Consider the following 27,676-nt stretch of genomic DNA (forward strand, 5'->3'; position numbering starts at 1 on the left):
AAAGAAAGGAAGGAAGGAAGGAAGGAAGGAAGGAAGGAAGGAAGGAAGGAAGGAAGGAAGGAAGGAAGGAAGGAAGGAAGGAAGGAAGGAAAGAAAATGCCATCCACCATGGCAATTACCCAATCATTGATAACAATGGGGAGTGAAGTTTCAACTGATCTTTCTGATTCCAGGTCTAGTGATTTATGCATTGAGTCACTTAGCTGCCAAGTAGTGAGAATGGTCTTGTTGAGAAGAGCCACCTCTTCATCAGAGGTTGAAGAATGTAGGGATGGTATTAAAGGGTTGTGAGATGTAGAAGAAATAAAGGGGAGTTTTCAGGACATGGCCATTTTCTCAATAACACACAAGTCAGGCAAGCTTTGTGAAGGTAGGGGAAAGAGTAGTATAGGAGGCTTAAGGAGAGGTTTGGAACAGCTTCTCTAGAGAGTAGGATAGGAAATCCATTAAGAAGGAGTCAAAGGATTGCACTTCTACACCAGGGACCCATTTTTGTGGATAATGGCATCCTGTGTATAGCTGGATAAAGTAGAGGAGTAGGTCAAGGGAATTGAGTAGATTCAGGAAAGAAGTTTAGGTATTTAATGGAACATCAATAACATATATATGTCCAAGAATTGGAGTGGAGAGGAAGATAGTGAGCCAGGTTCTGAACTACTCAAGAAAGAACAATGATGATGGCCTAGAAGTAATAGCCACCAAGATCTATAATGAGTCATAAATTTGGATGGAGTAAATGTCAGAGGAGAGGTTGCTAAGAGTGGGTGGCAGAGGGATGTGACTGATAGTGGGTAAATCAGGAAGTATCTGTGGCAAATGAGGAAAATACACTATGTATATGTGTGATACCCATATATGTAAGAGACTGAACTTTCATAACTGCAAATGTATCTCCCTGACCTTAGAACTTCCTAATGAAATTTCTTTCCCAGCACTTCATTCTTCTTCCCAAATGAAGATCCTTTCTCCATTTTCCTAAATATCCTTCTTCCCACTTTCTGTCTCAGAAATTCCTAAATTTGTGATGAGATGGCATTTAATTCTATCCCTTGTCCCTTTCCCACCCCTTTATATGTACCAGTCCTGGCTTTCCCATTTTAATCTTTTTTCCCCCTTTAATTAATAATTAAATTAAATTCTTCCATCCTCTTCTAAAAAGGGCACTGATTTGGCAGGGAATGAAGAGGAGGGAGAGTGGAATGAAGGCAAGGGGAAGTACTTGGGACTGACTCCAACTCATTCAATCCATTTGGATTCTTCTTTCCCAGTGCCAGGACCAGGTATTAAGAGTGGCGGTGGATACAGGAACCCAGCACAACCAAATCTCTGCTAGATGCCTCAGTCGTCTTGGGTAAGAATGTGATTCCCTGATGGTATGGGGGGGGGCACCTTGCAGGCACACCATAGTCTCACAGCAGACCAGATGATTGGAGGGAGGGAGAGAGGGAGGGCTGGATGACTGATAATTGGGCTAGCCATAACCATTGCTTCTATACCACAGGCTAGGGGAGGGGACCCTAAAAGCCCCAGGTGGGAAAAAGGCTCCTGGTCCCCTGACCCATGTGGAGCAGCTGGAGCTACAGTTAGGGCAAGAGACTGTGGCATGCTCAGCTCAAGTGGTTGGTAAGTTTTGATGTTATCAGCTTCTCTGCCTTTTCACCTCTTCTATCATTCTCTTTCCATGCCCCCCTCCCCAATATCCCACCAGGAATTATGCTTCCCACCTCCTAGCAGAACAAGCAGGGCACTCTGCACTCCCACTATCCCCATTCTTTCATCACATTTCTAGACCTGGGTAATGAGTTAAACACTGATACCCATGGGGTGCCTGCCAGCATTTTCTATGCCCCTTCCTACAGATGATGAGAGTCCTGAATTTTGCCTGGGACTACAGACCCTGATATCTCTTAAGGTAAGACACAAGAGAGTGATCTGTTCCATAGCTCCTGGTGCTTGAGTTTATGCCCTGGGAGAAGAAATAGGGATGTGGGAGGTGGTGAGAAAAGTCCCAAATCAGGAGTCAGAATTTCTAGTTTCAAAGTTAAGCTTTACTTTCCTCAGATACTATAGTGTTTCCTGGCTTGCTTTCTCTCAAGTAACATAGATAGGGGTGCCTGGCTCCCTTCTTGATCAGAAAAGTAGATGCATAGAGGTTAGATATAACTGTTTTATGGGATGAAGTCTATGGATGAGGACTTACTCCCTGTAACTTCTTCATGTGTTGCCTCAACTTCCACCCCTATTCTCTTTCCTAATAGTGCTGTATTGACCTGGAGCATGGTGTACTACGGCTGAAATCCCCATGCCCAGAACTACCATTCCTGCCTTTCCATCAGGAGCCTGGCCAGTGACAACCACCACAGTCTATCCCCGGGAGAAAACGCAATGCCTTAGGAAAGAGTCATGGGCAGTGGGAATGCTGCCTACCACCCAGACCCTTGTTCACATGTTCCATCTGCCCGTGTGTATTCTTCTTTGTTCTTTCACCAACTTATACAAGAAGGGTCACACCCTAAATAGATTGGAGGAGCAAGGAAGTAAAACCATTAGCAATTATGGATTGGGAAAGAATTCATGACCAAACAAGGGCTAGAGAGAATTACAGAAGATAAAATGGACAGTCCTGATTATAAAAGCTGAAAATTTTTTATACAAATAAAAAAGGAAAATATTAACTGAGAAAAAAACCTTTTTGGCAAGTTTCTCTAATAAAAATCTGATTATAACATATCTAAAGATCTGATTCAAACATAAAAATAAGAACAAAAACCATTCTCAAAGCATATGAAATGGAAATTCTCCAGGAAGTAATTCAAACTTTCAAAAGCCATAGCTAGTCAATAATAATTGGAGAAATGCCCTCCCTTTTGCAGAAGACAGTTCTCAGACTAAGTCTTTTTTTCTATATATACCCTTAATGCTCAAATAGCTTTCTTTATCTTTTCACAAAGGAGAGAGCCCTAGGGCAACGATGTCCTGGAAAGAATAGTAAGGCAACATGGGGCACAGGACTTGATATTTGAAGTACTGACAGAATTGTCCCCATCACCGATACATAATATTGTTCCTTAATGCCTCAATATCCACATCTTTTTGTTCCTAATGTCCATGACCTAACTGTTACACCTCTTAGTTTATTCACAGGAGCCTGCTCTGACACTCTGGGTCTCCCAATCTCTCTGATACCCTTCCAACTCCTTGTATATCAGCTCTTTAATAGTTGGTTTTTCTAGAGTGCCAACCCACTTCCCCTGCTGCCCTCTCCCATGCCTGTCATTGATCTTATGCTAGCCCCTAGATTTTTCTGAAGTATAAACTCACTTGTAGTTTTACCTTTTCATCCCTCAACTATTTTTGTGCCCAGTAAGAGGTCTGGTGTTAGACCTAATTGTTAGTTTTTTTATTAATGGCTTTTGTTCTTTACACTATAGCCATTTCTTAATATACTCCCTCCCCCAAATACCCACCATGGACTTCCTCTTTTAACAAAAAGTCTTAAGGTAAAATCCACTCAGTAAATTGGCCATCTACTAGCTTATGTAACATCTTCTACCCTATGCCTCTTACTCCTCTATGGAGAGTTGGGAAGAATGTTTCCTTATCACCAAAACTCATTACTATAACGAATCTATTTGGCACAATTTTTTTGTGTGTGACTTCTCTTTGCATTATTATAGTCACTGTGTATGTGGTTCTTTTGGTTCTATTTTCTGATTCTTCGTTAGTTCACACAAATCTTTCTACTTTATTCAAATGTTTCACATTGGCTGTTTCATATAATACAAGCAACATTCAATTATATTCAAATACTACAACTTACTCAGTCTTTTCAATTCCAATTGATTGGCAACCATTTTATTTCCAATTTTTTTGCTGTTGGCTTTTTTTGCCACCACAGAATGCTAATGTGACTATTTTATATGTTAGTATGGGAGCTTTCTTTCTGTTATTAACTTCCTTAGGGACTATGCTTAATAGTGGGAATACTGGGGCAAAGGGTCTGAACAGTTCAGTGCCTGGTATTACTCTGGGGAATATTTCTCTCCTTAGCACAAGAGATGGGAGTAGAAGTCCCTAGCTTTAACCTTGGGGTTCCATCTAATTGCCACAGGACTCTTTATCCCTTCCATCTTGACCTCCTTAAGCCTAGAGTTCATCTACCCAGAATCCTAATACATTTACCGGGCTGGGTGCTGAGCCCAGAAAGAAAAGAATCTCCCTTGCTTTCACTTTTAGAGGATCTCTGCAGAAAAAAAGTCAGGCCCCAGTGTGCCTTTCTGGTTGGTTGTTTCCCTTCTTCTAAGACATGACTCATAGGGCAGGGAAAGAGATGACTCTAGCTTACAGGCTAGGTTAGGTAGGAACTGGATCTCCAGTCTCTTATGATCATCTCCCCCCACCATCCCTCCCCATTCTCTTGCCTTGATGGAGGTGGATTAGAATAGGGATACCTCCTTTCCTGATCTCTTTCCTCAAACCCTCCAAAACAAAAGACCAAGAGCTCTTGCCTTATTCTTAGTCTAAACAAGTCTCTCATATTCCCTTCAATCTAATTTTCCTGTGCCCTCTACTTCCATAGTCTCTCCCCGTTTCTTTACCTCTGTCTGCTTCTTGCTGCTCTTTGTCAGGTCCCAGTCCAAAAGTCTCTACATTAGAATAAACCCTATTTCTCTAATGTAAAGTCTTTTCTGGCTGCCTCTTACCATTAGCTCTATCTTTGCTAGAAGAAGCCTGATGATTAAGGCAATGCCTATGAAACACTGTGCAAACCTTAAAGTACTACATAAATGCCACATATTGTTATTATTTCTCTCTCCTCTGGGAGCTGGAGAAAGAATGGAACTTGGATTCCATCTGGTTCATATAAATAGGGCTGATTAATGAGAACAGTATAATCCAGAAGGAGAATGAAGAAAGCAGACAGGCCCAATCAGGCCTAAAAAGTGACTCTAATAGACTCCTACGATGAACTGCTGCTCAACTAAAAGCCACCATCAGGTTTTAAATGGTAATTTTCCAGGCAAATGGCCCCTCACAGAATTTGGAGGGAGGAGAAGGGAAGAGTGGCAAAGTCTATAACCCTGACAAAAACCTTAACAATACATGTGACCAAGGGCAAATCACTTAAAACTCTCTGAATGTCAGTTCTCTCATCTGTAGAATGAGAGGACAGAACTAGATGGTTGCTGAGGTCCCTTCCACCTCTATGATGCTATGAACATGACTCTGGTAAGAGTCAGGTCAAATTATTTTTTCTATTTTCAGCTAACCTTTCTGCCACAAATATGCTCTCTTTCCTTCTCTGCCCCAAGTCTCTGTCTTGGTAATGTGGGAAGAAAAGTATCAGAGATGCTCTAAAGATGAACATAAATAAGAAACATCTTACTCTCTGTAAAAGTGTTAGAAGAAAGAAGATGCATTCCCACTAATGATCATTAATGATACTGTGCCCAGTCACTACATAAAAAGTATCGTTCAGGATAGGATGGAGCATCCAGCCCATGAATTGATGGTGTGGTGAGGAAGCCAGGGAAGGCCACAGTTGAACTGCTGTCACGGTGGTGCCAAGTCTCCACATCACTCTATTCTGATCATCTCCATGTTGGGGAAGGAAGTCCCTCATCCCCTGGGAAGGCGTCCCTGGTTAGGAAGGCTCTGGGTTGCTTGAAGGATTGTCTGGCTGGGATTCTTCCAGATAGTAAAGTGTCTGATGGATCAGTCCTCGGACTGCAGGGAGGTCATCAGGATCTGGGGGCAAAAGAAGGACCGACAGGAAGCTGCTCCATGCTGGGGCACCCAGAGAGCCAGACTTCCCATCCTTGCTTGCTTAAGGACTCACCCACACCCAGCTCCTGTAGTAGGCCCCGGTACTCGGGCTCAGCCTCCAGCACCTTCACCAGATTGGTGGACTCCATTCGCTCAAGCAGCACGTCCCAGTATATATAAATCTTCTGGTTGAAGGTCACATACACTAAGCAGGGGCTGTTCTGACCTCCTTTGCAGGCATATAGGCCTGAGGGTAGAGGGTAAAGGAAAAAAAGGTTAACGCTTCCTGCCCACAAATGAGAAGGTAGGGAACAAGATCTTGGGATTAGAATAGGCAGTTTTATATCCTCTCTCGGATACTGAGCAAAGAGATGCGGCTGGCTCTCTATTTTCTTTCTGTTACTCCTGAGCTATTACTAAAAACATTATTATGAAGCATTTGAATCTGATTTGCAAATATCTCCCTGTCTAGATTGGACAGCAAAAAAAAGATCAGCTGAAAAAAAAATGCTTTTTGAAGACTTTTCCCACTTAGATGATAGCACCTGAATAGACTAAGGGACTAGACTTGGAAGATACAATCAGGAACTCCCAGTTTGCACTTAGATCACCAGGTTCTTCTATGGCATTAGCCCCTTCCTGGGAAGATATCTTTAGTCTTGCAGGTCTCTAAAATATATATTCTTGAGTATGTGCTGAGGATATATTATTTTAAGTTATTGCTTCCATTTACTAATTGGTTTTTAACTGGCCTGTCGTTTCCCAAGATATTTAACTTAGAAATAAGTAGAACAATTTATAATTTAGAAGATTCATTTCCAACCCCTAGGTCTAAACAGGACAGTATCTTAAACCATCCCAGAGAGGTAAGATAATATCCCATTATTAAAGCTATCCAGGGAAGATTTCTAAGATTCTTCTTAGTCAGTCATTCTGTAGACCTTCTCTGTAATGAAGTTTTTCTGGATGTTTGCTGTCTAATCTTCAAACTGTAGCTTCTTATTCTAATTCTTCAATGGAAATGGAGAATGACTACCATCCTTGAATAAAACTATCTGTGACACAATACCATAAATCCAGTTTTCTATTATACCCTAATTACATTTTGTAAACAATAGCTTGCTTACCAAACGCTGTCTGGAGGCAAGAAGGGAAACTTATGGAGTGTTAGACAATAAAAGGAAAGATAGTGAAGGTTACCTGCACAAAAGGCACGGACATTCTCATCAACCTGGAATCGAGCCACAGTTCGGTTGTGATCAATGATGTATGTCTGTCCATCCCAGGCACATGCCACTACCTCCTCACTTCCATTGCCCTAAAAGCAATCAGGGAATGATAAGAATATGAGAATGGGAAGGAATTGTTATAAAGAAGAAGCTTACTGAGAACTAGAAAAAAATGAAGTGGGTCTTGGACAACTGTTTTAAGAAAATAAACACTGCAAGAGATAGAAAAAAAGAATACCTGGAGGGAAATCAAGGCTTCCTGTACCCCTAGGGGGAAATATTTCTATCTATAGAGAAGTAATAGGTGGGGAAAAAAATGTAATACATCCTGGAGCCAGGCCTACACTAAATATAGGTACATTCAGTAGGTCCTTACTGTCACATATTTGCCTCATCATCTATAGCAGCATTATTAATTCTAAAAAATATCAAAGTGATACAAATTTCAGAAAAATATAGACTGCTGGATCGGCAGGGGAGTTTTTAGTTCACTTCCAAATACCTTGGCTTAACTCTAAATGTATGACGCTATTTCCTTTCTATGTAGATCTGGCCTTGGTGAGGATGGCAGAAATTTGGCTGCAATATAAAAAAGTTCCACTTCCTACTAGCCCACAGGAAAGGAAAAATGTTATTTCCCTACCCATTCTTCTACTCACCGTAACATCCAGTTTTTCTAGGGCAAAAAGTTGGTGGTCCACCTGTACTGACCATAGTAGCTTATCTGCTCCCTCCATGAGCTTTAGAGTTCCTGCGGAGAGGGGGAAAAACACCTTCTGAGGCCAATGGGTACACGATCTCTCCTCCTGCTCCACCACAGAGAAAGGCAGCGTGGGCACTCACCATCAAGGGTGCAGAGGGCAAAGAGACTCGAGCCACTGCTGTCATCGCTTCGGCCTGGGAATAACAAAGCAAGGAATCAGCTAGGAACATAAAGAAGAGGAAAGCAGCCATAAAGCTACTGGTGGATGGCTGAGATCTGGAAGGGGAAGTAGAGACAGCAAAGGGAGTGCAGCCAAAGGTCCAGAGGAGAGGATTTTCTTCTCTCTCCTATCCCAGGAGCAGTCCCTTCCCTCCCTTCCTCTCTTCCTTCCTTACTGTGCCTGATGTTGCCAATGAGGTGGGTAGAGACATTTTTATTGTGGATCCGGCCAGATGTCTGGTGTAGGATGACATCCCGGAGAGCAGTGGTCTCTCTGTGGGTGGAGGGGTAGATAGCTTAGTGAAGAGGTGGGCTGGTGGAGTGGAAAAAAACTGGACTTTAAGAATATGAGATTACAGGACATTCTATATAGTCGTCCCCTTCCTGACTTATTGGCCAAAGGAGTAATTGGGGATGAGGGAAATGGGGCGTCTTAGTTTCTCTCCTGCAGAAATGGAAACCAAAGTTCCCCGACTCCCTGAATTGATTCCGTCCAGCAAAAGGTTCCGAGCTGGGGCCCAGAGGAGGAGGCCTTTGAGCTTGTGCTCAGCTTGTGCTGAGCCCTTCCCCGAGAGACCCTGCTCTGGGGACTCCTTCTCGCCCCTGTGTGTCCTTGGGCCCACCTCCCTTCCTGGGGGGGACCTCTGCTCCCCGAATCACACCTCTTACTCTCCTCAGGGACAGGCAGGGGTCCCTTATTCCAGGTACACAGCAGAATGGCATAAGCACAGCCTGGCTGGGATACCATCAGTTCAGGGGTTCCCTGAGGTCCCAGCGTCACGGACAGGTTGTCTACCTGTGAGAGGAGGATGAAGGAGGCAAGAGGTTTGGGAAGGAAAGAAATGGTGTTCTGCACGTTCTGCATGTCGAAGGGCCTGGCCTCGTGGGCTCTGCGCCACCTGCTCACCTGTCCCTCCAGAAGCCATTTCTTAAGGGCAACCAGTTGTCCGGTCACATGCTCCCCGGCGTCCCCAGCATCCTCCCATCGGAAGGCCCTGACCACCCGGTCCGTGTAGCCCACCACGAGTTCACAGCGGCCGTCCCCATCTGCGGATGCGAGGAGAGGGCTGCTCTGGGGCTCGGATCAGGCCCCGGCGTCCTCGCCCCCCCCCCAGCAGCCTCGTTCCCACCGTACACCTCAGGCCCATCGCACGACACTTCCAGCTTCACACTCGCCAGCTTATCTACCCCAACCCCCGATAACGTCAGCCTCAAACCATCTGGTCTGGTTTTCCTTCCCCCATACCCCAAAGCACCCTAGCCCTCCAACTCCCTCATGGCGCCTTTTTCTTCTTTCCCAACCTCCTGAGCTCCCCTCTGGCCCCCTCGCGCCTCTTCTCTCCCCTGCTCCCTACACCGGGTACGAGTTCTAGCTAGCTGCCCACTATGGCCCCTCTGGGACTCGCACCACCTTCACAGCGCTAGAGGTCTGGTGTGAGGAAAAAGGCCCGGCTCGCCTCCCCTGGCCATCCTGCCCTCCTGCCCCTGCCACGGGCCCTGCCCCCTGCTCTGCCCGCTGGGTGCTCGCAAAGCCCCCAGGCCCACCGATATCGCTGATCAGCATGACTTTGGTGTTGGCAGGGATGTGCTGCTTGAAGACCGGTCGATGCTCCTCGCCCACCAGCGCGTCGTGGTGCCCAGAGGCCTCTGGAGCCTTGGCTGGCATCAGGTCAAACAGGTGAAACCAGCCCTCGGCACTTACGGCCACCACCAGGTTCTGAGAGAAGAGCAGGGGTGAGAGGGGGCTGGGCGTCACGGTGTAAGGGGGTCCGGCTTTCAGTGGGGCAGGACCACGAGGACTGAGTTTCCTCAGTTGTCAGAGGCAACTCCAAAGGCTTACCTTTCCCTTGTTACATACGTCTCCGACCCCAACACAGGTAAGCTGCAAGAGAAAAGAGCGTGGTCCAGAGAGCCACAAGGGGCCAAAGAAGCGTCCCTTTTCCTGATCCTTTTGGGATGTACTAGGGAGGAAGAGAAGCCTTCATATTTATCATTCTCTGAGAACCTGTCCATGGGTGTATTCTGTGTATGCAGATATGCTAGTGTGCTACAGGCTGCAGTGACAAGAGCTCATCTCCCTCTATTCCAAGGCACTAAGCACTCCCTACATGGAATGCCTCCTACAGGAAGGGCACCAGGCTCAGCAGCAGTCTGACAAAAAGGAAACGGTCCTTGCCCTATGGGAGCTCGCATTCTCATGGGGGGCAAAGATGCACAGAGTAATTTCGAGAGGCAGAGCCAGCCCACACCTGGGCAGATGGGAAGACCTGAGCTGTGCTTCGAAGGAGGCCAAGAATGCTAAGAGGCAGAGGCGACCTGGGAATGTATTTCAGACAAAGGGTCTGGTGTGTCTTTAAATGCCCTTAGCGATCTGGCTCCACGCTGCCTTTCTAGACTGATCACAGACTACACTCCCTCATGTTCCACCCAGAAGAGCTTCCTTGCTGTTTCCATGAGAACTTTTATAAAAGTCAAAGATAAAGGTGACAAACAGTATACCCCCTTTAAAGGAAACTACTGACCATTCCCTGGCAGGAACAGGTGATCCACGGCCGGGTGTCATCATTCTTGTAGACTGACAACTTCCCACCAGTGTCTCCTACCACCAGCTCATTCAACTTCAGACAAAGAGAGAGGAGAAATGTCACTGGGGACGGAGAACAATTATTGCCACACATTTTATACCTTTCGTACTCTATCCCAAGGAAATCCCAGGACTGTTACCAAATGCAGTTATTAAGCTTTGATTTTTAATTACCATTATAGCTTGTGGTGGATCTGTCCACTCTAATCCATCCTCCATTCATTTACCAGTGATTTTTCAAAAGTGCAAGTTCAGCCACGTTCCCCGCCCCCACTCAATATACTCTAGGGCTGCCTGTTGCCTTCAGGTTCAAATACAAAATGTTCAAAATCCTTTATGAACTAATCTCTACTTTTCTGGTCTTAAACCTTATTCTCCCAATTATACTCTTCACTGCAGTGATATTGACCTTCTAGCTATTTCACAAATAAAGACATTCCATCTCTCTGCTCCAGGCATTTTCTCTGGCAGTTTCTACTTATGTCTGATATGCTCTACATCCTTCATTCTGCTTGCTGACTTTCCTGTCTTTAAGGCCTGACTAAACTATCTTTTACAGGAAGCCTTTCCCAACTTCTCTTGATTCTAGTGCTTTCCCTTTAATTACTTTATTTATCCTGTAGCTTGCTTTGTATATATATTTGTTTACATGCTGCCTCTCAAATTAGATTGTGAGTTCCTTAGGTCGGGAACTGTCTTTTGCTTCTTTTTGTATCCTATCACTTAGCACAATGTCTGGCACATAGTAGAGTTTTAATCAGTGCTGACTAACTAAATGATCATAATCATTACTTTTAAAGTACTACCAACAAAAATAATGCAACCAATATTAAAGGGGAAACAAAAATACTGGGGCAAAGTTTAACAGCAAGTTATCTCTGACAAGGGCCTCATTTCTGAAAAATACAAAGAACTGAATCAAATTTATAAAAAAATACAAGTCATTTCCCAACTGATAAATAAAGTATACAAACAAGGTAATTCTCAGTTGAAGAAATTAAAACTATCTTATTAGTCATGTGAAAAAATGCTCCAAATCACTATTAATTAGAGAAATGCAAATTAAAACAACTCTGAGGTACTACCTCACACCTATCAGACTACCTTATATGACAAAAAAAGAAAATTACAAATGTTGGATGGGATATAGGAAAATTGGGACACTTGATGTATTTGAAGGAACCTAAGAGTTCTAAGAGGCAGAGGTGACCTGGGAATTTATTTCAGACAAAGGATCTAGTGTGTCTTTAAATGTTCTTAGTAATTTGGCTCCACCCTAGCTTTCTAGACTGATCACAGACTACTTTCCCTTATGTATCCAACATTCCAGCTGGAACAGCTTTCTTACTGTTTCCACAAAAGCTAATATGAACTGACACAAACATCCTGGAAAGAAATTTGGAACCATGTCCAAAGGGCCATCAAATTGTGCATACTCTTTGACCCACCAATACCTTTACTAGATCTGTAGCCCAAAGAAATTAAAGATATATAGAGGAAAAGGACCTAGTTGTAAAATATTTATAGCAGCTCTTTTTGTGGTGACAAAGCATTGGAAACCGAAGTGACATCCATCAATTGGGGAATCATATCCCACACAAGTTGTGGCAAGGAAATTCCGAGGGCTATGCACTTATATAAAGAAAGGCTATTCACTGCCATAGAAGGAAATGATGAAGTCTGAATGCAGATTGAAGCATGTCACTCTTTACTTTATTTCTTCTGTGAATTTTCTCTAGTATAAGTGATATGTGTCTTTTTTCACAATATGACAAACATGGGAATATGCATTGCATGATAGCACATGTATAAACTATATCTAGTTACCTGGCATCTTGGGGAAGGGGAAATGGTGGGAGGGAGAGAAAGTGAATTGTAAAATGTCAGAAAACAATTATTAAAATTGTATTTACATATAATTGGGAAAATGTTTTTAAAGTGTATCATGAATGCATGCATGCATACATGCAAAAAAAGGACTGCTGCACACCCATCTGAATGTAATGTTCATTAAAGAAACAGAACTACCTGAGTCTCCCAAAGCCTTCTTTATTTTCCCTAAAGCATATGTTGGATGGCTGGATGTCAGGAATGGGGAAAGAATCTATGACTTTCTCAATTCTGGAATTCAAGGAGGTCCTGCCTCAATGTCCCTCCCCCTGAGTTATCGCCTAGTTTTATCCTCAATTCTTTTCAGTTACTCCAATATAAAAAAGGAATGTATCTTTCAATCTCAGTTCTAGATATTGAGCTTCGGAGATATCAGCACCAGAATTCACATCAAATCAGGGGAGTAGAGAACAGAAGCAAATGTATAGGGAACAGCAAGGATGATTAATAGAAGGAAGGAGGCACAACTGCTCCAAAACAAAGATTAAAGAGCAATCAGACCTATTAGTCATCAGGAAATCCAGTGAAAAACCACAGTGGGTTATTTTTCCAACCCGGGTTATCACAGAAAGACAGCAGAAGGCAAGAAAGGGATGAACAAGGAAGGCTGCCCCAGTCGCTTGAAGCGTGGAGCCTGGGGTGGTGCGTTCTGGGACAAGAAGCAGATGAGCTTCCACCCGGGACAGCAGTGCCTGCAGCTCACACCCGGGAGAGCAACAACAGAAGCAAGAAGTAGCTGTGCCACTCTGATCCCCAAAGTGAGATCACTGCTCCCAAACAGCCTGCAGCTGTGTAGGGGAAGGACTACTGCTCCAGCCAGAGGCTGTGTGTCTGCCAGCAGCTCTGTCACTCTGACCTCAGGGCAGCATCTTGAATTCAGAGCACAAAGTCAGGCTGGGGGCCAACAGGCTAAATAACTTTTGCAGCTCTGAGCCTGTACAGACTTCTAACTAGCTGACTGGGTGTGTGGCTCGCAGCTGTTTACTGGAGCTCTAACCATGGGCAAATCTGCAGCTGTGTCACCCAGACCCAAAATAGGGTTGGGAGCTGGCAAAGTTCAGCCTAGGAGGGCTGCAATCAGACTTCACTCTAATCCTAACCATTTGGGGAATGCTGAAAGTTTACAGCTTTCTGGCCCAAGTTTGGCAAGGAGGGGAAGAGTACTCAATAGCTGGAAAAAAGCAGCTGCAGGACAGCAGAGTTATTAAATCTAGAATCAAAAGATCTGAGATTTTCTCCTAAATTATGCAGAGCCCAGCCCTAAAATAAAGCTATGACTCAGGAAATAAGGCTACAGGAGTAGCCTTAGTAAACAAATAAACAAACAAAAAATATGGGGGGGAGGGGAGGATAGCCAAGACATCAAGTCAGAAAGAGAATCATTCTACATCTTCAGTGTCAAAGACCATAAGGTCAAATAGAATTCTCAGAAGAAATGATAAACAAGAGTTTTAAAAATCACATCAATGAAGCAAAAATTCTAGAAGAATTTGGAGAAGTAAATAATAATGATAATGAGAGCTAGGATTTGTATAGCAGCTACCAAGTACCAGGAACTGTGCTAAGTTCTTTACAAATATTATTTCATCTGATCTCACAACAACCCCAAAGGTAGGTGTTATTATTATGCACATTTTACAGTTGAGGAAAATGAGGCAGAGAGTAACTTGTTAAAAGACACAGATATTAAGTTTCTATGGACAGATCTGAACTCAGATCTTCCTGATTTCATGACTAGCTATCCATCCATGCACCACCACCCAGCTGAAATAGAAGTAGAATTAATAGCTTAATATAAGTGGTACAAAACTTTATCCTAATAATAGATTCTGAAAATCAGACTGTGCCAAACAAAAGTTAATGATTATTCTAAAAAAAAAAAAAAGCCCAAAGTCTTTGAAAATATAAGAAAATATATGGCATGGATGGGAGGGAGCAAATTTATAACTGAAAATAAAAATTTTTTAAAGTTATTAAAAAAATGAAAATATATGGTACCTTATATTGAACAGAACTGACTTGGAAAACAGGTCAAGGAAAGCTATGTCTCTAAGAATCACTGGACCAAAAAAAAAAAAAAAAAAAAAAGGTCTAGATAAATTTCAAAAACTTATGAATGTCCAGATCTAGTGAAATAGTAAGAATCCTCTGGCCAACTAGAACTATGTATACTCTTTGATTCAGTAAAACCACTACTAATTCCGTATCCCCTGTTCCCTCCCCTCCCCCCAAAAAGAAAAAGGCCTCATTTGTAAAAAAAAAAAAAAAATGTAAACAGCTCTTTTTGTAGTGGCAAAGAATTAAAAACTGAGGGGATTAGAATCAATGGGGAATGACTGAAAAAAATATAGTATCTGATTGTCATAGAATACTATTTTGCTTTAAGAAATAATGAGCAGGATGACCTCAGAAAAACCTGGAAAAGCCTACATAAATTGATGAACAGTGAAGTGAGAATAACTAGGAAAACATTGTACACAACAATGGCAATATTGTACAATGACCAGCCGTGAAAGACTTAACTATGCTCAGAGATACAATGATCAAAGACAATTCTGAAACACTTATGATGAAAAGTGCTAACCAACTCTAGAGAAAGAGCAGAGTCTGAATGCGGATCAAAGCATGCTATTTTTCATTTTATTTGGGTTTTTTGGTTTTATAAGTATTCTCTCACAACATGACCAATACGAAACTATCTTTTACATGATCATACATATAACCCAGATCAAATTGCTTATCATCTCAGAGAGGGAGAACGGAAGAAAAAGAGACATTTGGGGTCTTATAATTTTGGAAAACATGTTAAAAATTGTTTTTTATGGAACTGGTAAAAAAATGTTTTTTTATTAATCCTTGGGTTATCAACTGAAAGAAACTCCTGAACAAAACTCCCAGCAACACACAATCATAACTCAGGATTCCAGAAGGTCAAAGAAAAAATTTTGACGCATCCAGAAAGAAAGAATTCAAACTAAGGAGCTATAGGCAAGATTACATGAGATCTGGCAGATATTTCTAAAAAGGAGAGGAAAATTTGAAATACAATATTCCAAAAGGCAAAAAATGTAGGTATACAATGAAGAATGACTTGTCCTGCAAAACTGATTATAATTCTACTAGAGATGAATAATAACTTTGAAATGCAAAGATATGAGTCAGAGAAATATTAAAAGGTAAATACATTTGTGCAATTGAAAGGGACTACTCAAGAATGAAGTATTTATATTCTAGTCAGGGAAAAAGTAACAAACATTAAAAAGAATAAAGAGGAAAAACAAGTTACCAGTATCAAAAATGAAAACAAGTTCACAACAAATAAAAAAAAATTTTAATTATTAGAAAGTATTCTACTGAACTCTATTTTAATAAAACCAACAAGCTAATTGAAATGGATGAGCATATACAAAAAATATAAAATTTCTAGATTAAAAGAACAAGAAATTAGAGACCTTAAATAGCCTAATTTCAAAAAGGAAAGAAATGAAAAGAAATTAAAGAAGTCATATATGACATGTCAAAGAAAAAGACTCCAGAACTAGATGGTACTTTACCATTTTACAATTACAAGTAATTTTATCATATTTTTAAAAAGCAATTAATTCTATTATTATATATCTTTAATGCAAAGATAGGAACTCTTATGGGGAAAACCAGGGGAGTTAACTTAAATATTATATGTGGGTCCAGAAGGGTGTGTAGGAGACAGGAATGACAAAAGATGGGGACTTAACAAGTTAGGGAGACTGGGTTTAACTGTTAAGGAAAATGTCTGTTGACAGAAGTGACTGTTAGGCCTAACTGTCACCCTGCACCATCTAGACAAGGGGCCTGTGGAAACTAGCAAGCAAATGACAAGAGTTTGTAACAAATTTATTTAAGGGAACTATGGTCTAAAGGATGGGAATAAGGGTTTCTACACGTCCAGACTATGGGCAAACCACAGGGTCAGGGGAGGGACTTATCTACACTGAACTGAGACCTAAACAAGACAGGGCCCAAAGAATAGCAGGACAGAAGTGGGTATCCTCACAGCAAAGTCCTGACACACTCCAGCAATGTTCTGGCTCCTCCAGGACCACTAGCTGTACTCTTTCAGGAAAAAAAGAGGAATTGGGGGCAGCTGGGTAGCTCAGTGGATTGAGAACCAGGCCTAGAGAGATCCTAGGTTCAAGTCTGGCCTCAGACACTTCCCAGCTGTGTGACCCTGGTCAAGTCACTTGACCCCCATTGCCTACCCTTACCACTCTTCTGCCTTGGAGCCAATACACAGTATTGACTCCAAAACAGAAGATAAGGGTTTAAAAAAAAAAAAAGAGGAATTATCAGCCTTCATAGATGATATAATTAATGATTAACTTTGAGAACTCTACAGAATCAACTAAAAATTAAACAATAGCTTCAGAAAACATAGATACAGATATATGAAGACATTCAGCAATTTATAAATAAACCCACACATATCATTAACATTTCTTTATATTTCCAACAAAACCCAGCAGGAATAAATGGAAGGAGATATTTCATTCAAAACAATTACAGAATGTATGAAATATTTGGGCGACTACAAAATATACTTGACAGAAATACAGAGCTAAATAATTGGAGAAATCTCCATTACTTGTTGAGTCAATAAAATAAAAATGACAATATTACCTATCCAATGCCATTCTAACCAAATCACTAACAGATTATCTTATTAAAGCAGAAAAAAGTAATAGCAAAATTTATCCGGCAGGACAAAAGGTAAAGAATCTCAAGGAAAATAATGAAAAAAGTAGGAATAAAGGAGGACTAGCTGTACCAGATCTCAAGCAGTAATCAACAAAAGGATTTAGTAATGGTTAAAATAGAAAAGTCAGTGGAACAGATGAGGTATACTATAAACAGAAGCAAATAAAAGTTAGTATTCTATTGTTTTAAACTAAAAACCTCAGCTACTGGATTCAATAAAAAAAGCTGTTGGGAAAACTAAAAAGCAGTCAACCAGAAATTAATTTCAGAACAACACATTACACCATATAATGCAATATGCTCCCAATGGGTACATGAATTAAACATAAAAATTCACATCAAATGGATCTCTGGGATAGAAAAAAGAGGAGATACCTGAAAGTCAAAGCAACCTGAATTGATTAAGTACTTCTAGTGGGAGGCTATGCCCTGGGGATAAAAACAAAAACAAACAAAATATACCCCCCCAAAACCAAACAATCCTAACACTCAAGGAGTTCACATGTAAAATGTGTATAAACATATAAATATATATGCAGAACAAAATAACTGACATGTAAAAATATGTATACAGAGAACAAAAAATATATAAAGGATGAGGTGAAGATAGAGGGAAAGAACTAGCATTAAGAGGGGATGGGAAAGGCTTCTTGGAGAAAAGATTTTATCTGGGACTTGAAAGAAATAGGGAAGGTCGAGAGGCAAAGATGAAAATTGAACATATTCCAGACATGGGGGACAATAAGTGAAAACGCCCTAAATTAGGACAAGGGTTATCCTGTTTGAGAAAAAGCCAGGAGGCCAGTGTCACTGGATTACAGAGAACTTTGTGGCGAGAAGATAAGAAAAAGTAGGAAGGGGGCAGGTTAGGAAGGCTTTGAATGCCAAAGAGAAGAAAGCCATTGGAGTTTACTAAATAAGGAACGACATTGTTGGATCTGTGCTTTAGGAAGAAAACTGACAGCTGAGTGGAAGATGGACTGAGAGTGGGGAGAAACTCAAAGTAGAAATGGACCGACAAGTTGTTACAATAGCACAAGTGTGTGTGGATGCGGTACCAAGAAGTACCAGGTCAGAGGAGAAATGGGAGGTGGTGGTGGGGGAACCATACATATACCAGAGATGTTGCAAAAAGTCGAATGGACAGGACTTGGCCACAGTTTGGACATGTGAAGGAGTTACTAGTGGAAGGTGACAGCTAGGTTGTGAACCCAGGGAACAGAGAGAATGCTGGTGCCCTGCATAGTAAGAGGAAAGATAAAGGGGGAGGGCTTGAGAAGAAAGATAATTAGTTCAGTTTTGCTCATGTTGAGTATAAGATGACTGTGGGATATCCAGTTTGAAATGTCTTGTGGGTCTGGAAGTTAGTGCTGGATAAACTGGATAATAACAGATATGAGAATCATCAGTTATCTAAAAACTGCATGAAAAAATTTCCAAATAACAAATAATTCATAGAAATGCAAATTAAAGCAACTTCAAAGTTCTATCTCACATCTATCAGACTGGTAAAGATGACAAAAAGGGAAAATTAGAAATGTTGGCTGGGCAATGGAAAAACAGATACATGAATGTTCTGTTGTTCAAGTTGTGATTTGCTCAAGCTCTTCTGAAAAACATTTTCCAGCTATGTTCAAAAAGTTATTAAACTGTGTATATACCCTTAGACCTAGAGATACCACTGCTGGGTCTACATGTTAAAGTGATCAAAAAGGAAAAAGACCTAGACGTTTAAAGATGCTCTGTGATAGGGGGCAGCTGGGTAGCTCAGTGGATTGAGAGCCAGGCCTAGAGACAGGAGGTCCTGGGTTCAAACCCGGCCTCGGCCACTTCCCAGCTGTGTGACCCTGGGCAAGTCACTTGACCCCCATTGCCCACCCTTACCACTTCCACCTATGAGACAATAACACCGAAGTACAAGGGTTTAAAAAAAAAATGCTCTGTGATAGCAAAGAACAGGAAACCAAAGAGGTATCCATAAATTAGGAGGTATCTGAACAAATTATAGCATATGAAAATGATAGAATATTATTACTGTCCTTTAAGAAACAAAGTTTTAGAGAAATCTAGGGAAAAGACTTGAAGGAACTGATGCAAAGTGAGCAGAACCAAAAGAATTCATACAATTTCAACAATATTAAGATATACAACTTTGAGAGATGTAAGAACAAAGCAGAATGAGATAACATTTTTGGACATGAACAATGTAGGAACTGGTTTTGTTTGATTACAAGGATTTTTCTTTCCAACTGTGGGGAGGAGGCAAGATCACAGGGAGAAGGGTACTTAGGCTTCTTTCCTTAAACTAGAACAAAAGAAAGGCCAGGGAGAATCATATACAAGTAGGACAAGTTTTAAAGTTACATACTGAATTTATTATAAATTTTTAAAGCTCTACTATATATATATATATGTGTATATATATATATATGGGAATGCTCATTTTATTTGGAGTTTGTTTAGTTCAGAATAAAAAAATAAAGCCTACCTCCAGGATGGCTTTCAACTGCTAATCCTCTTTGCCAAGATCATTGTGGGGGAAGGGAAGAACAGTGGCTAAAGGGATGCAAGGGAAAAGGTATGTTTTGTGTTCTAATTCCATGAGTTGTGTGTCTGGCACCCTCAAGTGGTGAACAGGCTCCCAAGCGGGGAGATTCACTTTCTACTAGTCTTCTCTTCTGTGTCATGGGTAAATTCACAATGGATCTCAGAAGCACCCTTCCACTGGTCTCTTGTACTAGAGATGACAATAGATGCAAAATGGTTTCAAAGTCTTCACTGATTCCTTCAGAAGAATGCCTTCATTTTTTGCCCCAGACACAACTGTGGCCAACATAATCACCAATAAGTTTCTCTAATATTAATATAATTTACCATAAATTATATTATAAAATATATAAACTCATTTAATATAATTTATCAATATAAAAGTACAAAAGAGGACACAACTCACAAGCTGTGCTTTATTAAGAATTATTTTTTAAAGTCAAAGGCACTTTAAATAACCTCAAAAGGAAAACAAACTGGCAACACTAAAGAAGTCCTTAATCCTATTGCCCCCCAATTTTCAAAGCTCTCCTCTTCTCCCACGCTGTGTGGTTTTTGAGGGCAATCTGCTAGAGTATAAGCCTGAATCTTGGCTTTCTGAATGGAAGAAGACTGAACACCTAGCACATTCAATGATCCAGCTCAAATTGGATGATCCTCTCCCCCAAATAAACTGCTCATACCTCTCTGCTCACAGTCAACAAATATCTATTCAGCGCTCGCTATGTGCCAGGGCGTGTTCTAAAGTGAGGAATACAGGAAAAACAAAAAACATGGTCCCTCCCCAAAGAAGCTCATATTTTAAAGGGGGAAAACAACATGCAAACCATTATATATAAATAATGTAGTAATTAATTATTATTAAATTTAATTTGATATAAAGTAGATGCAACCTCAAAGGTAAGGTAGAGGAAAGTGGGAGAGGGAACTGGAAAGAATTCTTGTAGGAAAAAAGATTTCATCTGAGTCTTGAAATAAGCCAGGGAAGCCAATAGATTGAAGGAAGGGAAGAGGAATAATTCAGTATAGCATAGTGAAACAGAAACACAGGGTGCTAGATTTATTTGGAGTCTGAGAAGCTGGGTTTGTGTCCTGATTCTTCTATTTACTAGATTTTACTGTGGNGATGAGCATATACAAAAAATATAAAATTTCTAGATTAAAAGAACAAGAAATTAGAGACCTTAAATAGCCTAATTTCAAAAAGGAAAGAAATGAAAAGAAATTAAAGAAGTCATATATGACATGTCAAAGAAAAAGACTCCAGAACTAGATGGTACTTTACCATTTTACAATTACAAGTAATTTTATCATATTTTTAAAAAGCAATTAATTCTATTATTATATATCTTTAATGCAAAGATAGGAACTCTTATGGGGAAAACCAGGGGAGTTAACTTAAATATTATATGTGGGTCCAGAAGGGTGTGTAGGAGACAGGAATGACAAAAGATGGGGACTTAACAAGTTAGGGAGACTGGGTTTAACTGTTAAGGAAAATGTCTGTTGACAGAAGTGACTGTTAGGCCTAACTGTCACCCTGCACCATCTAGACAAGGGGCCTGTGGAAACTAGCAAGCAAATGACAAGAGTTTGTAACAAATTTATTTAAGGGAACTATGGTCTAAAGGATGGGAATAAGGGTTTCTACACGTCCAGACTATGGGCAAACCACAGGGTCAGGGGAGGGACTTATCTACACTGAACTGAGACCTAAACAAGACAGGGCCCAAAGAATAGCAGGACAGAAGTGGGTATCCTCACGGCAAAGTCCTGACACACTCCAGCAATGTTCTGGCTCCTCCAGGACCACTAGCTGTACTCTTTCAGGAAAAAAAGAGGAATTGGGGGCAGCTGGGTAGCTCAGTGGATTGAGAACCAGGCCTAGAGAGATCCTAGGTTCAAGTCTGGCCTCAGACACTTCCCAGCTGTGTGACCCTGGTCAAGTCACTTGACCCCCATTGCCTACCCTTACCACTCTTCTGCCTTGGAGCCAATACACAGTATTGACTCCAAAACAGAAGATAAGGGTTTAAAAAAAAAAAAAGAGGAATTATCAGCCTTCATAGATGATATAATTAATGATTAACTTTGAGAACTCTACAGAATCAACTAAAAATTAAACAATAGTTTCAGAAAACATAGATACAGATATATGAAGACATTCAGCAATTTATAAATAAACCCACACATATCATTAACATTTCTTTATATTTCCAACAAAACCCAGCAGGAATAAATGGAAGGAGATATTTCATTCAAAACAATTACAGAATGTATGAAATATTTGGGCGACTACAAAATATACTTGACAGAAATACAGAGCTAAATAATTGGAGAAATCTCCATTACTTGTTGAGTCAATAAAATAAAAATGACAATATTACCTATCCAATGCCATTCTAACCAAATCACTAACAGATTATCTTATTAAAGCAGAAAAAAGTAATAGCAAAATTTATCCGGCAGGACAAAAGGTAAAGAATCTCAAGGAAAATAATGAAAAAAGTAGGAATAAAGGAGGACTAGCTGTACCAGATCTCAAGCAGTAATCAACAAAAGGATTTAGTAATGGTTAAAATAGAAAAGTCAGTGGAACAGATGAGGTATACTATAAACAGAAGCAAATAAAAGTTAGTATTCTATTGTTTTAAACTAAAAACCTCAGCTACTGGATTCAATAAAAAAAGCTGTTGGGAAAACTAAAAAGCAGTCAACCAGAAATTAATTTCAGAACAACACATTACACCATATAATGCAATATGCTCCCAATGGGTACATGAATTAAACATAAAAATTCACATCAAATGGATCTCTGGGATAGAAAAAAGAGGAGATACCTGAAAGTCAAAGCAACCTGAATTGATTAAGTACTTCTAGTGGGAGGCTATGCCCTGGGGATAAAAACAAAAACAAACAAAATATACCCCCCCAAAACCAAACAATCCTAACACTCAAGGAGTTCACATGTAAAATGTGTATAAACATATAAATATATATGCAGAACAAAATAACTGACATGTAAAAATATGTATACAGAGAACAAAAAATATATAAAGGATGAGGTGAAGATAGAGGGAAAGAACTAGCATTAAGAGGGGATGGGAAAGGCTTCTTGGAGAAAAGATTTTATCTGGGACTTGAAAGAAATAGGGAAGGTCGAGAGGCAAAGATGAAAATTGAACATATTCCAGACATGGGGGACAATAAGTGAAAACGCCCTAAATTAGGACAAGGGTTATCCTGTTTGAGAAAAAGCCAGGAGGCCAGTGTCACTGGATTACAGAGAACTTTGTGGCGAGAAGATAAGAAAAAGTAGGAAGGGGGCAGGTTAGGAAGGCTTTGAATGCCAAAGAGAAGAAAGCCATTGGAGTTTACTAAATAAGGAACGACATTGTTGGATCTGTGCTTTAGGAAGAAAACTGACAGCTGAGTGGAAGATGGACTGAGAGTGGGGAGAAACTCAAAGTAGAAATGGACCGACAAGTTGTTACAATAGCACAAGTGTGTGTGGATGCGGTACCAAGAAGTACCAGGTCAGAGGAGAAATGGGAGGTGGTGGGGGGGGAACCATACATATACCAGAGATGTTGCAAAAAGTCGAATGGACAGGACTTGGCCACAGTTTGGACATGTAAAGGAGTTACTAGTGGAAGGTGACAGCTAGGTTGTGAACCCAGGGAACAGAGAGAATGCTGGTGCCCTGCATAGTAAGAGGAAAGATAAAGGGGGAGGGCTTGAGAAGAAAGATAATTAGTTCAGTTTTGCTCATGTTGAGTATAAGATGACTGTGGGATATCCAGTTTGAAATGTCTTGTGGGTCTGGAAGTTAGTGCTGGATAAACTGGATAATAACAGATATGAGAATCATCAGTTATCTAAAAACTGCATGAAAAAATTTCCAAATAACAAATAATTCATAGAAATGCAAATTAAAGCAACTTCAAAGTTCTATCTCACATCTATCAGACTGGTAAAGATGACAAAAAGGGAAAATTAGAAATGTTGGCTGGGCAATGGAAAAACAGATACATGAATGTTCTGTTGTTCAAGTTGTGATTTGCTCAAGCTCTTCTGAAAAACATTTTCCAGCTATGTTCAAAAAGTTATTAAACTGTGTATATACCCTTAGACCTAGAGATACCACTGCTGGGTCTACATGTTAAAGTGATCAAAAAGGAAAAAGACCTAGACGTTTAAAGATGCTCTGTGATAGGGGGCAGCTGGGTAGCTCAGTGGATTGAGAGCCAGGCCTAGAGATAGGAGGTCCTGGGTTCAAACCCGGCCTCGGCCACTTCCCAGCTGTGTGACCCTGGGCAAGTCACTTGACCCCCATTGCCCACCCTTACCACTTCCACCTATGAGACAATAACACCGAAGTACAAGGGTTTAAAAAAAAAATGCTCTGTGATAGCAAAGAACAGGAAACCAAAGAGGTATCCATAAATTAGGAGGTATCTGAACAAATTATAGCATATGAAAATGATAGAATATTATTACTGTCCTTTAAGAAACAAAGTTTTAGAGAAATCTAGGGAAAAGACTTGAAGGAACTGATGCAAAGTGAGCAGAACCAAAAGAATTCATACAATTTCAACAATATTAAGATATACAACTTTGAGAGATGTAAGAACAAAGCAGAATGAGATAACATTTTTGGACATGAACAATGTAGGAACTGGTTTTGTTTGATTACAAGGATTTTTCTTTCCAACTGTGGGGAGGAGGCAAGATCACAGGGAGAAGGGTACTTAGGCTTCTTTCCTTAAACTAGAACAAAAGAAAGGCCAGGGAGAATCATATACAAGTAGGACAAGTTTTAAAGTTACATACTGAATTTATTATAAATTTTTAAAGCTCTACTATATATATATATATGTGTATATATATATATATGGGAATGCTCATTTTATTTGGAGTTTGTTTAGTTCAGAATAAAAAAAATAAAGCCTACCTCCAGGATGGCTTTCAACTGCTAATCCTCTTTGCCAAGATCATTGTGGGGGAAGGGAAGAACAGTGGCTAAAGGGATGCAAGGGAAAAGGTATGTTTTGTGTTCTAATTCCATGAGTTGTGTGTCTGGCACCCTCAAGTGGTGAACAGGCTCCCAAGCGGGGAGATTCACTTTCTACTAGTCTTCTCTTCTGTGTCATGGGTAAATTCACAATGGATCTCAGAAGCACCCTTCCACTGGTCTCTTGTACTAGAGATGACAATAGATGCAAAATGGTTTCAAAGTCTTCACTGATTCCTTCAGAAGAATGCCTTCATTTTTTGCCCCAGACACAACTGTGGCCAACATAATCACCAATAAGTTTCTCTAATATTAATATAATTTACCATAAATTATATTATAAAATATATAAACTCATTTAATATAATTTATCAATATAAAAGTACAAAAGAGGACACAACTCACAAGCTGTGCTTTATTAAGAATTATTTTTTAAAGTCAAAGGCACTTTAAATAACCTCAAAAGGAAAACAAACTGGCAACACTAAAGAAGTCCTTAATCCTATTGCCCCCCAATTTTCAAAGCTCTCCTCTTCTCCCACGCTGTGTGGTTTTTGAGGGCAATCTGCTAGAGTATAAGCCTGAATCTTGGCTTTCTGAATGGAAGAAGACTGAACACCTAGCACATTCAATGATCCAGCTCAAATTGGATGATCCTCTCCCCCAAATAAACTGCTCATACCTCTCTGCTCACAGTCAACAAATATCTATTCAGCGCTCGCTATGTGCCAGGGCGTGTTCTAAAGTGAGGAATACAGGAAAAACAAAAAACATGGTCCCTCCCCAAAGAAGCTCATATTTTAAAGGGGGAAAACAACATGCAAACCATTATATATAAATAATGTAGTAATTAATTATTATTAAATTTAATTTGATATAAAGTAGATGCAACCTCAAAGGTAAGGTAGAGGAAAGTGGGAGAGGGAACTGGAAAGAATTCTTGTAGGAAAAAAGATTTCATCTGAGTCTTGAAATAAGCCAGGGAAGCCAATAGATTGAAGGAAGGGAAGAGGAATAATTCAGTATAGCATAGTGAAACAGAAACACAGGGTGCTAGATTTATTTGGAGTCTGAGAAGCTGGGTTTGTGTCCTGATTCTTCTATTTACTAGATTTTACTGTGGGAAGGTCATTTCACTTCACCTATAAAAATGAAGGGATCAGATGGGTCTTTAGGGTCCAACTCCCTCATTTTTGAAATGGGCCTGAAGGAAGTGACTACAGATAAACTGACTTAGAATTTGAACATAGTACTTTTCCACTATAAAAGATGTCTCCCCAATCCTATGAAGCTATGAATAATGAGAGCTAGTGTGTGTGTGTGTGTGTATATATATATATATATATATGTGTGTGTGTGTGTGTGTATGCATACATACACATAAAATAACTTTAAAGTTTGCAAACTATTCATAAATATTATCTAAGACTAAGTTCCTTGAGGGGTAGAGTCTCTTTCTTTTAATCCTTTTTATCTTATCACTTAGCCCAGTGCCTGGGGATACATAATAGGCAGTTAATGAAAGTTTATTGAATTGAAATCCTCCAATAACCTAGTTAGGTGGATGCCATTATTATCCTCATTTTGCAAATGAGGAAACTGAGGATGAGAAGTGAAGTGACTTGGCCTGGGTCATAAAGTTTGGAAGTAACTTTAACTAGATTTGAACTCTGGTCTTCCAGTAACAGGCCTTCATCCTCTTCTGGGTCTATGTATTGTCTATCTTTTAAAGCCAAAATTATATTCCACCTCCTTCAGAAGTCTTCCGGGACTCTCCAGACTCCTTCAGTCATGTGCATTCAGCACACTTAGTATGCACTACTGCTTATTATTATATATTTACGTGTTTATTAGACATTTACATAATACCTTTAATTTTATGTTTACATATAATTATATACTTACGTATTTATAGAACACACGTACGTAACATATTACGTATTATGTTTACGTATTATACTACGTAAAACTACATAGTCCATATTAACGTATTAGTTATATTATTATTACCTATTACTTTACTACTCTCCTGCGTGGAAGCAGATAAAAGATATAAAAATATAAAAATACAAGATACAGAAGTCTCTATCGCATCTAGAGAACCTGCAACGACTGAAAGCAGAAAGTAAAGTCCCTCACAAAGCAGCCGCGGGTCGAGAGGCGGGGGATGGGCGTCTAGGTATCACAATTCAGTCACTTCCGCCCCGCGATGCAACACGAGTGAATGGTGCATGCGCACAACCTCCCAAGCATGCTTCCCAAGGCCCATACTTCCCTTCCCCCTCCCGCTCTCCTCCCTGCACACGTCACCCATCCGTCCACTTCCTTCGGTACGCGCATGCGCTGCCATGTACCCCATCGTTGTCTACGTCGCCGAGGCAAATCGCGTGCGGGAAAAGGCTTCCGCTAAACTCCAGGGTTACTCGCTGCACGTAGCTGACCGATCGCATCACGCTCTCTGCAGCCAAGGGCGCTAGATACCCTCCTCTCGGTCCTCACACTCTCCTTCCACCTTCTAGTGGAGCGGAAGTCGTCTGAGGGGGGGCGGGACGGGGGTGGGACATAGGGCGGGTGACATCATTACCTTGTTCTCTGTTCGCCACCTTTTCAACCATAGAGAATGGGGAGGTCTAGGCATTCGGGGCCCTCCCAGCTCTATGGCTGCTGCGGGCTCTGGTCTGTCTGAGTTGTGGGCTGGGAGTCACGAATCTATCCTGAACCCAGGCTCCGCCGGTTCATTGGCTGCGGGACTCTGAATAAATCACCTCCCCTCTTTGGGCCTGTTTCTTCGTCCATACCAACTACCAATAATTGACATTTGTATAGCGCCTATTTAAAGATTTTCAAAGTTTTTAATGTGCATCATCGCCCTCATCCACCAGCATTAATTTAACATCTATTATTTCTCGGAACTGGAAGTCCTATAGATATCTTAAACGCAAAAACTGTCCAAAACTGACTTTTAGAAGTCTTTAATTTCTCCCCCTTCT

General features: G+C 40.6%; 2 protein-coding genes across 2 annotated transcripts in view; one reads left to right on the top strand and one right to left on the bottom strand.

Moving 5' to 3' along the window:
- The window catches only part of NRIP2 (nuclear receptor interacting protein 2), a 12,136-nt gene extending 9,462 nt beyond the window's left edge, over positions 1-2,674 (top strand). Inside the window, exons 3-6 of the mRNA XM_044678385.1 lie at positions 1,269-1,351; positions 1,502-1,623; positions 1,860-1,912; positions 2,259-2,674. Of these exons, the coding sequence (XP_044534320.1) occupies positions 1,269-1,351; positions 1,502-1,623; positions 1,860-1,912; positions 2,259-2,351 (351 nt within the window). The 3' untranslated portion in view covers positions 2,352-2,674. The remainder of the gene's footprint in view (positions 1-1,268; positions 1,352-1,501; positions 1,624-1,859; positions 1,913-2,258) is intronic.
- A 315-nt stretch (positions 2,675-2,989) lies between these two features.
- Positions 2,990-27,136, bottom strand: ITFG2 (integrin alpha FG-GAP repeat containing 2). The gene is made up of 12 exons (XM_044677740.1): positions 27,041-27,136; positions 10,440-10,535; positions 9,758-9,799; positions 9,463-9,634; positions 8,825-8,964; positions 8,560-8,713; positions 8,094-8,189; positions 7,839-7,892; positions 7,655-7,746; positions 6,967-7,084; positions 5,840-6,013; positions 2,990-5,748 (listed from the first exon to the last, which is right to left on the bottom strand). Exons 1-12 carry the CDS (start codon positions 27,134-27,136, stop codon positions 5,645-5,647), a joined length of 1,338 nt encoding a protein of 445 aa, XP_044533675.1. The 3' UTR covers positions 2,990-5,644.
- Positions 27,137-27,676: the final 540 nt, after the last annotated feature.

This window comes from Gracilinanus agilis, chromosome 5, assembly GCF_016433145.1.
Source record: "Gracilinanus agilis isolate LMUSP501 chromosome 5, AgileGrace, whole genome shotgun sequence".
NCBI lineage: Eukaryota > Metazoa > Chordata > Mammalia > Didelphimorphia > Didelphidae > Gracilinanus > Gracilinanus agilis.